Source organism: Adiantum capillus-veneris, chromosome 3 (assembly GCF_014529385.1).
Source record: "Adiantum capillus-veneris isolate H3 chromosome 3, ASM1452938v2, whole genome shotgun sequence".
In the NCBI taxonomy this organism is placed as follows: domain Eukaryota; kingdom Viridiplantae; phylum Streptophyta; class Polypodiopsida; order Polypodiales; family Pteridaceae; genus Adiantum; species Adiantum capillus-veneris.
Window position 1 is genome coordinate 122,144,868 of NC_140933.1, and position 13,784 is coordinate 122,158,651.

The following is a 13,784-nucleotide window of genomic DNA, read 5'->3' on the forward strand; positions in this document are numbered from 1 at the left end:
CAGTCTCGTAGCAAGTCTCGCAGTGCTAAAGGCAAGAGTGACATAGAATTACCATTGTGGCAAGAAGGGTCACATGAAAAGAGACTGCAGAGAATGGAAAGCAGAAAAAGGCAAAGAGAAAGCTGAAGACCATGGTGAGAAGAACAAGTCCTCAGTGAAGATTCAAGAAATAAATGTGACAAACACTGTTGCAGAGGATGACAATCTAGTGTCAGGAGACATCTACTTCTTGAAGAATACAATGGACTCAGCTCTTCTTACAGCATCTGATGGAAATGCAATGAGTGACTGGATTATAGACTCAGGGGCATCACTTCATGTGTCTCCAAACAAGGAGTGGTTTACTTCTTATGTGACCACTAAAGATCATGTTCGGCTAGGCAATGGGCAGACATGTGAGATCTTAGGTGTTGGAGATGTTCAATTGAAGTTTTAGAATGGCTCTTCTTTCACGCTGAAGAATGTGAGACATGTTCCCGCAATTACAAAGAGCTTGATCAGCACATGTTTACTTGATGATGCTGGCTACGTCACCACTTTTGGACAGAACATGTGGAAGATATCCAAGGGTTCTATGACAGTAGCACATGGAGTAAATTCTGGAGGACTTTACATGATTTATGTATCAAATGTCTCTAAAAATGTAATCAATGTAACCGAACAGCCGAACGTTTCTTTGTGGCATAGCCGGTTAGGACATATGTCCAAGAAGGGAATGGAAATCTTGTCTCGTTCTAGTTATTTGCCTGGCTTTTCATTTAATGATTTTGAATTCTGTGAACATTGTCTGTATGGTAAGCAAACACAGCAGCCACATAAGCATATAAGCAGTAGAAGAGATACACAGTTGGCACTTGTTCATAGTGATTTGTGTGGACCTATGCCTAACCTATCTCTAGGGGGAGCTTCTTACTTTATGACATTTATAGATGATTACTCGAGGAAAGTATGGGTTTACTTTCTCAAGCACAAGGATGAAGCGTTTAGTGTTTTCAAAACGTTTGTGACACTTGTGGAGAATCAGAGTGGCAAGAAGCTTAAATGCTTACGCACTGACAATGGTGGAGAGTATGTTTCAAAGGCCTTTCAGGACTTTTGTGAGTCAAAAGGTATAAAACGTGAACTTACTGCTCCTTACAATCCTCCTCAAAATGGTGTTGCTGAGAGGATGAATAGGACCATACAAGAGAAGGTCAGAAGTATGTTGTCTAATGCACGGCTACCAAATGGGTTTTGGGCTGAAGCTGTATCAACAGCTGTTCATCTTGTAAATAGATCTCCTAGCAAGGTTTTGCAGAAGGATTCAGTGCCAGAGATGGTATGGTCAGGCAAAATGCCCTCATACAAGCATCTCAGAGTCTTTGGTTGTGAGGCATATACTCACATTCCAAAAGAATTTAGGAACAAACTTGAGCCAAAGAGTAGAAAGTGCATCTTTCTAGGCTATGGTAATTCTGGTGAGATGGGGTACAGACTTTGGGATCCCGAATCCAGAAAGGTTGTCCGCAGCAATGATGTTCACTTTAATGAATCCAAATATCATTCTAAACCAGAGAGGGTTGAGGAGATTAGAAGAGTTGTCTTCCAAGAAGATGGACCTGCACATGCAAGACAAAATGTCAGGGCTCAAGAGGAGCAAGGACAGGATAGAGTGGAACCACAGGTTGTGGCTGAGCCTGAGCCACCTATTGTGCGTAGATTTGGACGTATCAGGCGACCTCGTGATAGGTTTGTTCCATCTATGAACTATGTCATGTTAACTGATTGCAATGAGCCTTCATGTTACAAGGAAGCAGTGCAAATGAAGGACTCCGGGAATTGTCAATTGGCCATGCAATCAGAGATGACAGCTCTGCATAAAAACCAAACATGGAAGCTAGTTAAATTACCACGAGGCAAAAAGGCTCTACCCTGTAAATGGGTTTACAGGTATAAGATCACCGCTCATGATAGTCAGCCAAAGTACAAAGCAAGGCTTGTTGCCAAGGGCTTTAAGCAAGAACAAGGCATTGACTTTGATGAAGTCTTCTCTCCGGTGGTCAAGATGACTACATTGAGATGCTTTCTTGCATTGGTTGCCATATTAGATTTGGTGTTGCACCAAATGGATGTCAAGACAGCGTTCTTGCATGGTGATTTATATGTGAAAATTTACATGCAGCAGCCAGAAGGGTTTGTTGAGAAAGGCAAGGAAGATTGGGTATGCCAGTTGTTAAAGAGTCTTTATGGCTTAAAACAATCACCGAGGGCATGGTACCATAAATTCCACAAGTTTATGCTTTCTCAGGGCTACAAACGTAGTGAGTTCGATCACTGTCTATCTACAAAGAAGGCTAAGGATGGCAGTTGGCTGATCCTTATTTTGTATGTGGATGACATGTTGATTGCTGGCAAGCACTTGGAAGAAATTTCAGTTTTGAAGTCAAAGATGGCAAAATCGTTTGACATGAAAGACATGGGTGAGGCAAGTCATATACTTGGTATGCGCATTGAGAGAGACAGATCAAAGAAGTTGATTTGGTTATCTCAAACAGAGTATATTGACAAGGTTTTGCAACGTTTCAATATGGAGAAGGGAAAGGCACTAAGTGTTCCATTGCCACCATATGTGAAACTTAGCAAACAAGATTGTCCTGTGTCTGAGGAAGAACAGGCTGAAATGGATAAGATTCCATATGCGTCTGCAGTGGGTAGTTTGATGTATGCAATGATTGCTACTCGCCCAGACATTGCATTTGCAGTGGGAGTAGTAAGTCGATACATGTCAAACCCAGGCAAGAAATATTGGGAGGCAGTGAAAGGAATATTGAGATACCTGAAAGCTACAAAGAGTATGCGTATATGCTATGGGAGTCAGGAGCTAAGTGTAAAGGGTTTTACAGACTCAGATTATGCAGGTGACTTAGACAACCGAAGGTCTACGTCAGGGTATGTCTTTACATTGGCTGGTGGAGAAGTATCATGGCGTTCTAGATTACAATATTGTGTTACTCAGTCTACTACAGAGGCTGAATATGTTGCAGCATCAGAGGCATGCAAAGAATCAATTTGGCTTAATCGACTAGTAACAGATTTGGGAATCAAAGAAGAGATGCCTGTGTTATATTGTGATAGTCAAAGTGCCATACAATTGGCTCGCAATCCAGTTTATCACTCAAAGACAAAGCATGTGGATGTGAAGTATCATTTCATCAGGGAAATGCTCGAGGATAAGCAACTTCAGCTTGTCAAAGTTCACACCACAGAAAATCCTGCTGATCTACTTACAAAAGGACTTCCCTCAGAGAGCTTTGCGCATTTTCGCAAGCAGTTAGGTGTAGGGTAGTACATCACTTCTCTACATCTCTTGTATATTAGCTTGTATAGTAGCTTCTCTCACACTTAAAGTACCACATTGGACTTTAAGTGGGAGGTTGTTGGGGTATAAAGCCCAATGTGGTCGCCCAGGTAAGTGGGCGGGCCGCCAAGTATGTACACATATTCTTTTGTAAAAACCTAATAAGAACTCACTATGCTCTACACATTACAGTAGAGCGAGTTCACCATATCGTCGTGCTCTTCTTCTCGCACTCTCTCTCGCGTCGCACTTCCGCTCGTACTCCTTCACTTTCTAGCTACACACCCACCTCTGCGTGTTATGCATGATCTATTGAACTCTCTCCCTTGTTTACAATTGCAACACACACATACACATAGCCTTGTGAGATTCAACAAATAGCTAGACAGAGTACGCTATCTCACTCTCTTTCTCTGTCACCCTCTCTCTATCATATTATCTCTCTCCCTCTCTCTCGGCCAGCTATTATCACTAGCTGCATAACTTTCTCTCTCTCTCTCTCTCTCTCTCTCTCTCTCTCTCTCTCTCTCTCTCTCTCTCTCTCTCTCTCTCATCACGCCTTGGAAGAAGTTGAGCAAGCGAAGGAGGCTGAGAGGCAAGAGGCCGAGGAGGCCGGGGAGTAGGAGATTGAGCAAGAATACGTGCAAGAGGAAAATGCTCACTCTTGCACGAGGGGAGAAGCAAGAGTTTGAGGTGGTCAAGCAACAGGTAGGAGGCCAAGAAGTGAAAGAATGGAGGCGCTCATGCAGATCATCAGCAGCAGGAGAACTCTCCATTAACGGGAACTAATTAGGTCGAGAAGGGAAAGGTCAAAGGTGCTGATGCAGATTAGAGAATACTTGGAGATGCTGATGCAGATAGGTGCGTGAGCACAATTTTTAGACCTTTTGAAGCTATTTTAAGATGTTGCTTCTCATGTTGCTTTTGAGTCATGCTTAACATAGCACCGACATATACAAAAAGCTTTATTGGTAGCAACATTGTAAGGAGGCTCGAGCAAGAAGGACGCTAATTAGATACAGTTGAGACAATACGTCTCATTGGTGTAGATTCGCCGGTTGAGGCAACACAGATCACAAGATCATGTTGCACGGCTGGCCATCACTATCCTTAGTATGATTTTGTTACCCGGGTATATGTTGGCAGATATTTGGATCTGGATTTATATTGAATTTGGATTTCGTATATGGCGATTTTTTGTCGTGACAGTATTTATGGAATTGGACTTGAGATTGATGAGAATTGATTATTGAATGATTAGTGTGATCGGTGATATCCTGATTTACCAGGTATGATATGTACTGCCTATTTTGGTGGTAAGGGACACTAGAATAAGTAGTTTGTGGATGACGACCGGCATAAGCAATGTTGTTTAGTTTCATAATTTAATATTTTTGACACATAATACTAATCATTGTTTTTAAAAACAAGTATGATTTGCAGATTCTTATCTTTGCAATTGAGGACAGTTGCTTTCTAACAGAGAGGTATGTAATGGAATAAATATTTTATTATTTAATGCATCCGACAGGTGGAAAAAACTAACTGAGCTATGGAATATGGCACAAGATATATATATTATGTACATTTTTTATTATTCAAGTGCTCTTTATGAACTTTGGCCATTTATGACCAACCGGCCAGTTTGTACTCAGTTTGAACATTTAAGAAATCTATAAGTAAATACGTGCAAGAGAAAAATGCTCACTCTTGCACGGGGGGAGATTTCACCCAGTGTCTACGTTATTCTTCTCTCCTTCTCCCTCTCCTCTCTCGCCTTGCCAGTGCAACACTCCACTCTGGGAGGTGTATCTGCACGTGCACTTCTACTCTCTCTCGCTCCCTGTCTCTCTCTGTTCGCGAATAGCATGGATTATGCGTTGTGCGATTCATCACGTATGCATATTTGTTTGTTGATGGTTTGTAGCCTGTTATTTTCGTATTTTGTAGGGCCCCCTCGCATCCGTTTGTAGCAGGGGCAACCACAAGCCAACTAAAGTTCCCTTTGTACTAAGATATGGCGAGTTCAGGGTGGCGCGCCGATGTAACGATGACTTTGTGCTTTGGGTTTTGGCTGCTGATTGGAGTCATGGATCGGAATGAGCATGGCTAACAATGCAACTTTGTGCTTTGGGTTTTGGTTGCTGATTGGAGTCATGGTTCGGAATGAGCATGGCTAGCAATATGTAAAGACATTCACTATTGTGAGTTTTTATAATAGTTTTTTACGGTGTTTTTTCAATAAAATTTATAGCAACTACCACGTGGTGGATTATGCGTCCAGATAGTGCAAAAAGAGCCTTTGGCTCACCAGGTAAAAGGGTTTCCCAAACTTTAGGTTACAACTTGAAATAATGGCCGTTACTGACCCTTTTGATTACAACTTGAAACAATGGCCATTATTTACCATTTTGATTTTTAACTTTGTTCACTGCGATTCCACATACAAACTTTAAAACTTACCTCTAACTTTCTTTTTGTTCCAATCACACAAATCACGTGCGAGTCGAAGCAAACGTCCGTGAGCTCCAACAAGGTCACTTGGCCGCACTCGAACCCATGACGCAAGTCACGACGATCGAGTGCTCAACCAGCCAAGCTAGCTCCTTTGGACTAACTCACCTCTAATTTTTGTAGGTTTTCTCACCTTCTAATTTAAAACTTATCTCTAAGTTTTAAATTAGAAGGTGTTTAGTGAAAAAACTTTCAAAAATAGTCACTGTACCTCTAAAATTTTCATAGCATAGTTGAGTGAGATTTATTCTTCATCCTTCAAAAAGGGAAACCAACATTTTGGCCTACATTTTGAAAGTGTTGGTCGGGGGGAAGCGGGCGGGGAAGTTTGGCCATCTGATGCATGCATGAGACCAACTTTCATTTTTTTGTTTAGCAAATAGCTACCTGCCAACTCGACGTGAACTTCCCACGCTCACCCCGATGTGATACCCGCTTAAATCTTCTAATTTAAAGGCGTTGAACTCTTACCTTGATGTTGCTAGTTGTTTCCTCTAAATTGCAAACACCCTCTTCTTTTGGCGCTAAATACATCCTTAAACTCTTGCATACAATAGCACAAGCTTCATGACCCAATTGAGAACATAATCATGTTGGCTAAAACACTTTTCGACAACCAGGTGAAATAGAAGCCAGTTGGTACGAAAGAACCCAATTGAAGGACTTGCAAATTGTGAACGACAATGTTACCTGAACGAGTAGATGTTGGTCATTGTATCGATAAGGTGATAAAAATGGACGATCTTGAGACGAAGAAAGGCGACAAAGCTAGTGGAGGTTGAAATGTATGTGGAGCTATCGTATTAGGAGACGACATTGCAATCAGGTCACGCAAGATACGGATGGCGTGGGTGGCTAACGGTTAGCGAAAGGGATAAGGGTTGAAGAGGCCTCAAGAACAATGTGTGATGATAAAGTGAACACATGCATGCATTTGAAGGGGCACGCCCACCAACTGTGAGGGAGTTGAGGGGGGCATTAATAATGTGAGGGTGGGGGGGCAATGGGAAAAGTGTGATCTGCAAGTGAGCGCCAAAATTATAAGGGAAGCATCTAGGAAGCAAATTCACTACTCCCCCGTGTCTCACGTGTCTAACCTCATCCACAATGTACACACTCTCTCTCTTTCTCTCTCTCTCTCTCTCCAGACTTCAGTCTCCAGAAGTCTCCACTCTCTCTCTCTCTACTAACTGGTAAAACGAACTCTCTCTCTCTCTCTCTCTCTCTCTCGCCTAGACTAGACTTTCGCATAAAACACACGTACGCACCTCGATCATGCAGCACCAGCGCATTTCTAGGTTTTGCCTCCTGCACATTCCCTACTTAACCCCCCCCGCCTGTCCAGACAGCCCTTCCGTTTGCGGCTTTGTGCCCATCTTTTCTTTTCGTTTTAGTAGCTGCCCGCGGTTCACCTCTTCTCCTTAGCGCGGCTCACAGCCATCACCCTCTTGCGCATCGTGTCCTTTCCCTCATGATCCTGCTCCGCCCTGCCCCAATATGGCCTTGCATGTCATCTGACACCAGAGATCGCCTCCTCCATGGAACCCTCTGAGCAGTGGAACAACTCCCCAAGAGAGCTTTCTCTCAAAAGAGGCTTTATCGACGTATGGAACAACCGCAACCGTGGTGGAGAGAATACTCTCGACGATGGGACGCTGGCGGAAGCCAGTGGGCCTTCTAACCCAACATGGAATCCTGTCTCTGATTCTAGCCCTACGTCTAACGCCAACCCAAATTCAAGATTGAAAGCTACCCCTACATTTAAACATGGTGATGGCAGCAGCAGAGCCACCTGCGACTTGATCCCCAGCTCTATTGCGATCGCGAACCCCACCCCCATTGCAGTTGCAAATCCCACCGTAAGGCCATCTGCGTTCCCCTCCAGGGGCACTTTATCCAATGACTTTCTCAGGCATTTTGACTCATCAGATAACAGCGATGTCATGGATGATGGGGACGAGAGTGATGGCAAGCGCAAGGTTCCCACATCCAAGAATCTCATGTCGGAGAGGAAGCGGAGAAAGAAGCTTAATGAAAGACTATATTCATTACGTGCCATTGTTCCCAACATAAGCAAGGTGAGTGCTTTGCACGATGATAGGTTCACCCTCAATGTTTCTGAATCTTTCCACAATTGTAATCACAATTGCAAATTTACACAAATGTATGGATCACTGTGCTAACAATTCTTTCCACACTGACACAGATATGTGCGCGCACACACACACACACACACACACACACACACACACACACACACACACACACACACACACAGAGAGAGAGAGAGAGAGAGAGAGAGAGAGAGAGAGAGAGAAGCACTGTAACATATTCCTATCAAGTTAAGTGTCGACAGTGGATTTCAGTTTTTTGGAAGTTAAAGCCCTTCACAAGACCAAAGTTGTATCATCATTCTTGTTAATCCTTTGCTAGGGGTTTCGTCTGCATGATATTTGTTTTCTTGACATATTAAAAGATAGGCAATTCGGGGTTTTATGTACTTGGGATGCTGCTAGACACAGGGTTTTATGAAGTAGCTCGTCTGGTGTATCTACTTTAGGTGCATCAGTTAAAAGCACTACATAATCAAATATTTTTGGAGTTGAGACTCGAGTGGCATGTTTGTAGCTTATGCTTGATACCATCGTATGGTGTCACAGCTTCTAAGAGCAAGTAGGAAATAAGGCACATGGAAGTGATCCTAGACCATGTAGGTCCGAAAGAAAAATAGATCCTAGGTAGAGATTGACCTATGATAGTTATGTGGGTCGCCATTGTGTATATATGGTGCAAATTACGGAGGAGATAGAACCCACATGTTTTGAGGATGCTATTAAATAAAAAAAATGAAAAGCTATGGATGAAGAGATGGTTGTCGTTGATGCAAATGGAACATGGGAGTTGGTGCCATTACCAAATTATATATTAATGGCATGGTTGGGCGTCTAACTTGAGGCCACTTTTTGTCCATTGTCATGATGTTTCTTCTCTTGCAGTATTTTCATGATTGTGTGAGGGGCCTTTCACTTTGTGTGGGTAGATAAATCTTATCACCTTAATGGTTGGTGTGAGTGTATGTGTCCTTTTTTGTGTGTATCAGTTCAGGTTTTTGTTCTCGTTTTTTACAGATCCATATGCATATCCTCTTATAACTTGTTATATTGTCTACTTTCTTGATTTTTAGAGTACTTGTACCATACCGTTACGTGACTGGCTGTTGGGTACATCTCTTGGCTCATCCTGGTAGATATAACCTGCCTCCCTTTTGACTTGGCTGAAATTTCTCAAGTCAAGATTCCTCACATCCTGTGGGAGGAAATTTATTGGACGTAACAAGTAGGATCTTGAGAAGGGGTTTTTGCTTATAGGAGGTACTGAGCGCTGGCACTTCTCAAGATCTAGGTAATTGCTGTGAATAATGTTGGCGTAATAATCTTTGTGATCGTTTTCTCATGAGAACTATTGATCTGAGCTTGTTATCCTGTTCTAGATTCTCAGTGATGGAGCCAGCATTTTTCAAAATTTATATTTGTCATTCATTCACATAAGATGTTTTGTTGGGAATATTTCTTTAATTAATGAGATCAATATTGTCTTTCTGGTTTGATGTAAGCGGGAACTCTTCTAACTGAATGTGAGGTTTTGTCTAAACCCTTGGGTATTATTCACCTTTGGTCATACATTTTATTAGACCAAAATGGCGGGCTTGATTTAGCTGCAACTAGGTCCCGTATGCTGATTCGCTAAAAGTTGGTAATAATGGAATTGTTTGCAAGCCTTCTAGTGCTCAGAGATGTGCATTACTTATATAGTGGGACATGCAGCGGCAGTTCCATTGTCTTTCACGCTTTGAAATTGTCAGGGTTCACGAGAGTAGATTGTAGTAGATGGAGCCCAATGTCTCAATAGGCCAGCTTAGAGATTCGTGTTGTCTGCTGGGCGAGCGCCGAGCATCTGTTAAGCTATAAGGAGATAGGGTCTTTTTTTGAGGAGTTAGGAACCTCAAGTCAAATATATGGCGCTTGAAACACTTGACTTTCGAAAAGAGTTTTAAGAACAAGCAACTACAAATTGAGGAAAGATTATTTGCCTCTTTTCTTGTTCATCCCATAGCTACTTTCAATCCCCAAAGTTAGCAACTGTAGAATTGTTACTTGGCTTATGGGTGTAAATCAACGTGTGCTCATTCTTGGATTCGATAAGCGCGGAGTGTTTGTGAACAATTAGATTGTTACTCAACTTGAAGGAGGGAACTATGTGCATGCTGTATAGTTTCAGCATTGTGTTCAAACTATGAAAATAAGATACGATCGATTATCGAAATCGATAATGTTTTGCTTCTAGGTTCTCATTAGAGTTGGTAGCTTAGGAATTACAAATTTGCTCCTTTTCTTTTGTTTGTGTTTTTCTGTTGAACTTGAAACGCAGGACTTAAGCCTTTGTTCTGTCTTATCCTTTTTGTGCTTTTTTCAAAGTTTCCTTGAAGTCTTTGAAGTAAGCGTGTCAAGGTTTTTTTCAAATGTACATTGGTCTGTTTTTTTTTTTTTTTTTTTTTGTCCTGAAGCAAAAAAGCCAGTCTTGCTTTTTGTGTGTGTTGACTTTGTGTTTTGTGCAAATGTTTTAGCCCATGATGGGGTTCTGACATTTCTGACCTTTATTATGGCCTCAAGTGTTTTGGGTTGGCAAAATGTCATGGAATTAGGCTTTTCGGTAACAAAGAAAGTTGCCACAAAGCTGTCTCTGTCAAGCATTTTAATTTGTATTTCTGTGCATGATCAGATGGACAAGGCTTCAATTGTTAGTGATGCCATAGACTACATACGCGAGCTTCAGAAGCAGGTGTGTGACATTGAATCTGACATAGTTAGTCTCAAGTCTCAGAAGGAAAATATAGCTGCGGAAGATTCAAGGCTAGGGGACCACAAGCATATGGATCCCTTGGCTGGCCTGAAAAAGAAAGCAAAGCAGGAGCACTGGATAGTGGAGGTTTGTGCATCTCTTCAGGCTCTTTCCTACTTCATATTATGGCTGCTTGGAAATTAAGTAAATTTATCTGGGGCTTTTGTTTGAGGGTATTTGTTACAAAATATGAAAGGCCTTGCTGTTGGTATTGAAGGCGCTTTGGTTTCTTTGGTTTACAGCTCGAGGTCTCCCAAATGGACGAGCATATCTACCACTTTCGAATACATTGCAAGAAGAGTCCAGGAGTGTTGATTCAGCTTTCCCGGGCACTTGAGTCTTTGGAATTGGAGATCGTGAATGCAACCCTCACTGCGGTTGATGATCATGTATTGAACACCGTGGTGGTTGAGGTAATCTTGCAACCATTGTTGAATAGAACTTATCAGTTTGCAGCATTGACATAATATGATTTAATCCTTGAAGGTGAAAAATGGCTGGAGCATGAAGAGTGAAGAGCTCCGCAATCTGGCATTGGAAGCTATCCCCAAGTTTGGGTTTATACTCGGTTGAAGGAGATTTATCCCGTCAAAACTAATTGTGTAAAGAGCATTCGAAAAATTGTTCGATCTTGAATCAAGGTGCTCCTGAAGAGGCTTCTTAGTTTCATCTTTCTCAGCTCCAAATTGTAGTGATAAAGAACAGGTTAGGTGGTATAACTTGGTTTCACCTGCAAAACTAGATCCTTAGGTTATAGTTACTGGGTAGTTGGTGTGTAAAAAAATAGGTCCTTCCTATCACGATGCCCAGATAGTTGTAACAGCATTTTGAGTTTACTTCTTTATGTGTCAGCAAGCATAACCTCATCAGAACTTTGCTATATTACAGTCTGAGAAATTGTGGTTTCTCTCTTACCCCCCCCCCCCACCTTTACAGCCCACAGTGGGTTCTTTTGCTCTCCCTTCTCCTTAATGTTCCAGCCCACAATGGAATGGCGCGAGCATGCCGTTCTTGGTATATCACTTGCTTTTAGAAGTATTCTCTTGTAAGTTAAGGCACTGATGGCTGTAAAAGTGTTTTGGATTGTGTTGGCCTCTGTTGTTGTGATCAAATAGGTTGAAGTTTCCTCTCATTTTGGGTGGAAAGGTTCTACATTGTATTGCCATTACTTCAGATTTCTTTTTAAGCATTAAGTTTTGTAGAAGTTGTTTTCAGTGGAGGTACTGATAAGTTTTGTGCTATTTTCCAGGAATGAATCTGTGGAGGCTTTAGAGTTTAGTCGTATCATGCATAAATTTTTGTTTGTCCCAACATTTCAATTTTTTCCACAGGTTACTTAATGGGCTTTTGCTTCCAACCACAAATAGTTGGAGGTAATTGAGCCTCTCTCTCTCTCTCTCTCTCTCTCTCTCTCTCTCTCTCTCTCTCTCTCTCTATTCATTAAGACTTTGAGTCTTCCTCTGTTTGCTTGTGATTCACATGTAACTATTAGCATCGCATTCATGTGTAGCTGTTCTTAAAGCAAATTTCAGGTTTTGCTCTGAATTTGACTTTCTCTGCACATTGGGAACCTTCAGAAGTTAGTATGGGAGGCTATTATTACTTACTGGTGTAATTTTCCACATAAATCTGCTCATGGTGGCTCCCTCGCTCCCTTAAATTTTGTTCTGTGCACTATGATCTTTCTCGTGGTAAGGAGTTATACAGCAGTTTGGACAAGTCATGTTCGATTAACGTTCTTAGTTTACAATTGTGTGTGTTAAGTGTGTAGTATGTACTTGTAGTAGGTGGTGTGGCTGGAAATTGAGTGATCTTACCCTTTCGTGGACATGAAGGCATTTGTAATTATGTAATTTCTCTACTCCTTTCTGATCTGCTCTGTCCTTTGCTGTGGTTTTGAGGGAGAAAAGGACACCTTCAGAAAGACCCTGGTTTTAAGGTCAAAAAGTTGAGGATTTGTAGGTCTACACACAAATTTTATTGGGTGTTTACAAGGCAAGCTCGGAGCTCAGATAGGATATGGAAATTTCAGCAGCGGTGAAAGTTCTCCAGGCCGGTTTTATCAGAACACTGTAGCTCTTGAAGGAAATTGTGCAATGTCACTTTCTACTTGGTAAAGATCTGGCAAACAGGCAATTTTTTTGGCCAATTGCTAACAGGTCTTGCCAGTTCTTCATCAAGGTGCTGCATCTGCTGTGGAGATGCACATAGTGTGATCCTTTCACCTTGTTTTATTGCTCCTCAAAGTGCTCTCTGATTGTGGCAGCACCTTCAGAACGAATGTCTACCTGTGGCAGGTTGTTAATCGTATCAGTGGCCTTTATATAAGTTTGCAGGGTGCAGTTCTCAATCAATTTCTTGGGTTTGTGTGGGTGTGTTATTTGTTGCAAATAGTGGTTAATGTATCAGTGGATGGTGGTGTAGCAGTATCTCGAGTAGTATTGTGATATTAACTTGAGATGTATTTGACATCATGCACTTCTGTAAATTTGGTACACATTTGGGAAGCTCCTAAATCAATTAATTGTGTCCTGAAATGAAGCATAAAACATGCAACAGCTCTGTGGCTTGTAAGTACCTCATCCAAACCTTTTAACAGGTCAACAAGTGCTGCACCTTCTTTGGTTCTTGCAGGCAATTTCTAATCCATTGTTTGTGTTCGTCTCATTTCTTAGAAAATTACAGAATTTTTCCAGGAATGGGGAATATTGTGTAGACACCTGTAAATTCGAGAGTGTTGACTACGTATGGTTTTATCTCAGATGTGGAACGAAGCTCAATTTTTTGCATCGAAAGGGGACAAAGCGGTGGTGAATATTGAATGGCCGCTTGCTTTTATGTATATAGCTAATCATTTCATCACGCTTCCATACTTGCCCTATAAAAACATTCATGATTCTCTCCCATCAAGTATCTTGTCTAATGAGCTTCTACTTGTCATGTATATTTGCATCATAATTATGAACAGAAGGTGTTAGCTAATCAACATAATAGTTTCAAGTAAGATCGGTCATCATCAGCATCAGCTTGCTTC

The 13,784-nt window shown here is 41.6% G+C and overlaps 1 protein-coding gene across 1 annotated transcript; it reads left to right on the top strand.

Annotated features, from left to right (window-relative positions):
* Nucleotides 1-6,983: 6,983 nt before the first annotated feature.
* LOC147461626 (transcription factor bHLH35-like) lies at nucleotides 6,984-12,187 on the top strand. Its single transcript, XM_086509117.1, has 4 exons — nucleotides 6,984-7,929; nucleotides 10,631-10,837; nucleotides 10,993-11,163; nucleotides 11,237-12,187. The coding sequence occupies exons 1-4, from the start codon at nucleotides 7,390-7,392 to the stop codon at nucleotides 11,321-11,323; spliced, it is 1,005 nt and encodes a 334-aa protein (XP_086365243.1). The 5' UTR covers nucleotides 6,984-7,389; the 3' UTR covers nucleotides 11,324-12,187.
* The last annotated feature ends 1,597 nt before the right edge of the window (nucleotides 12,188-13,784 follow it).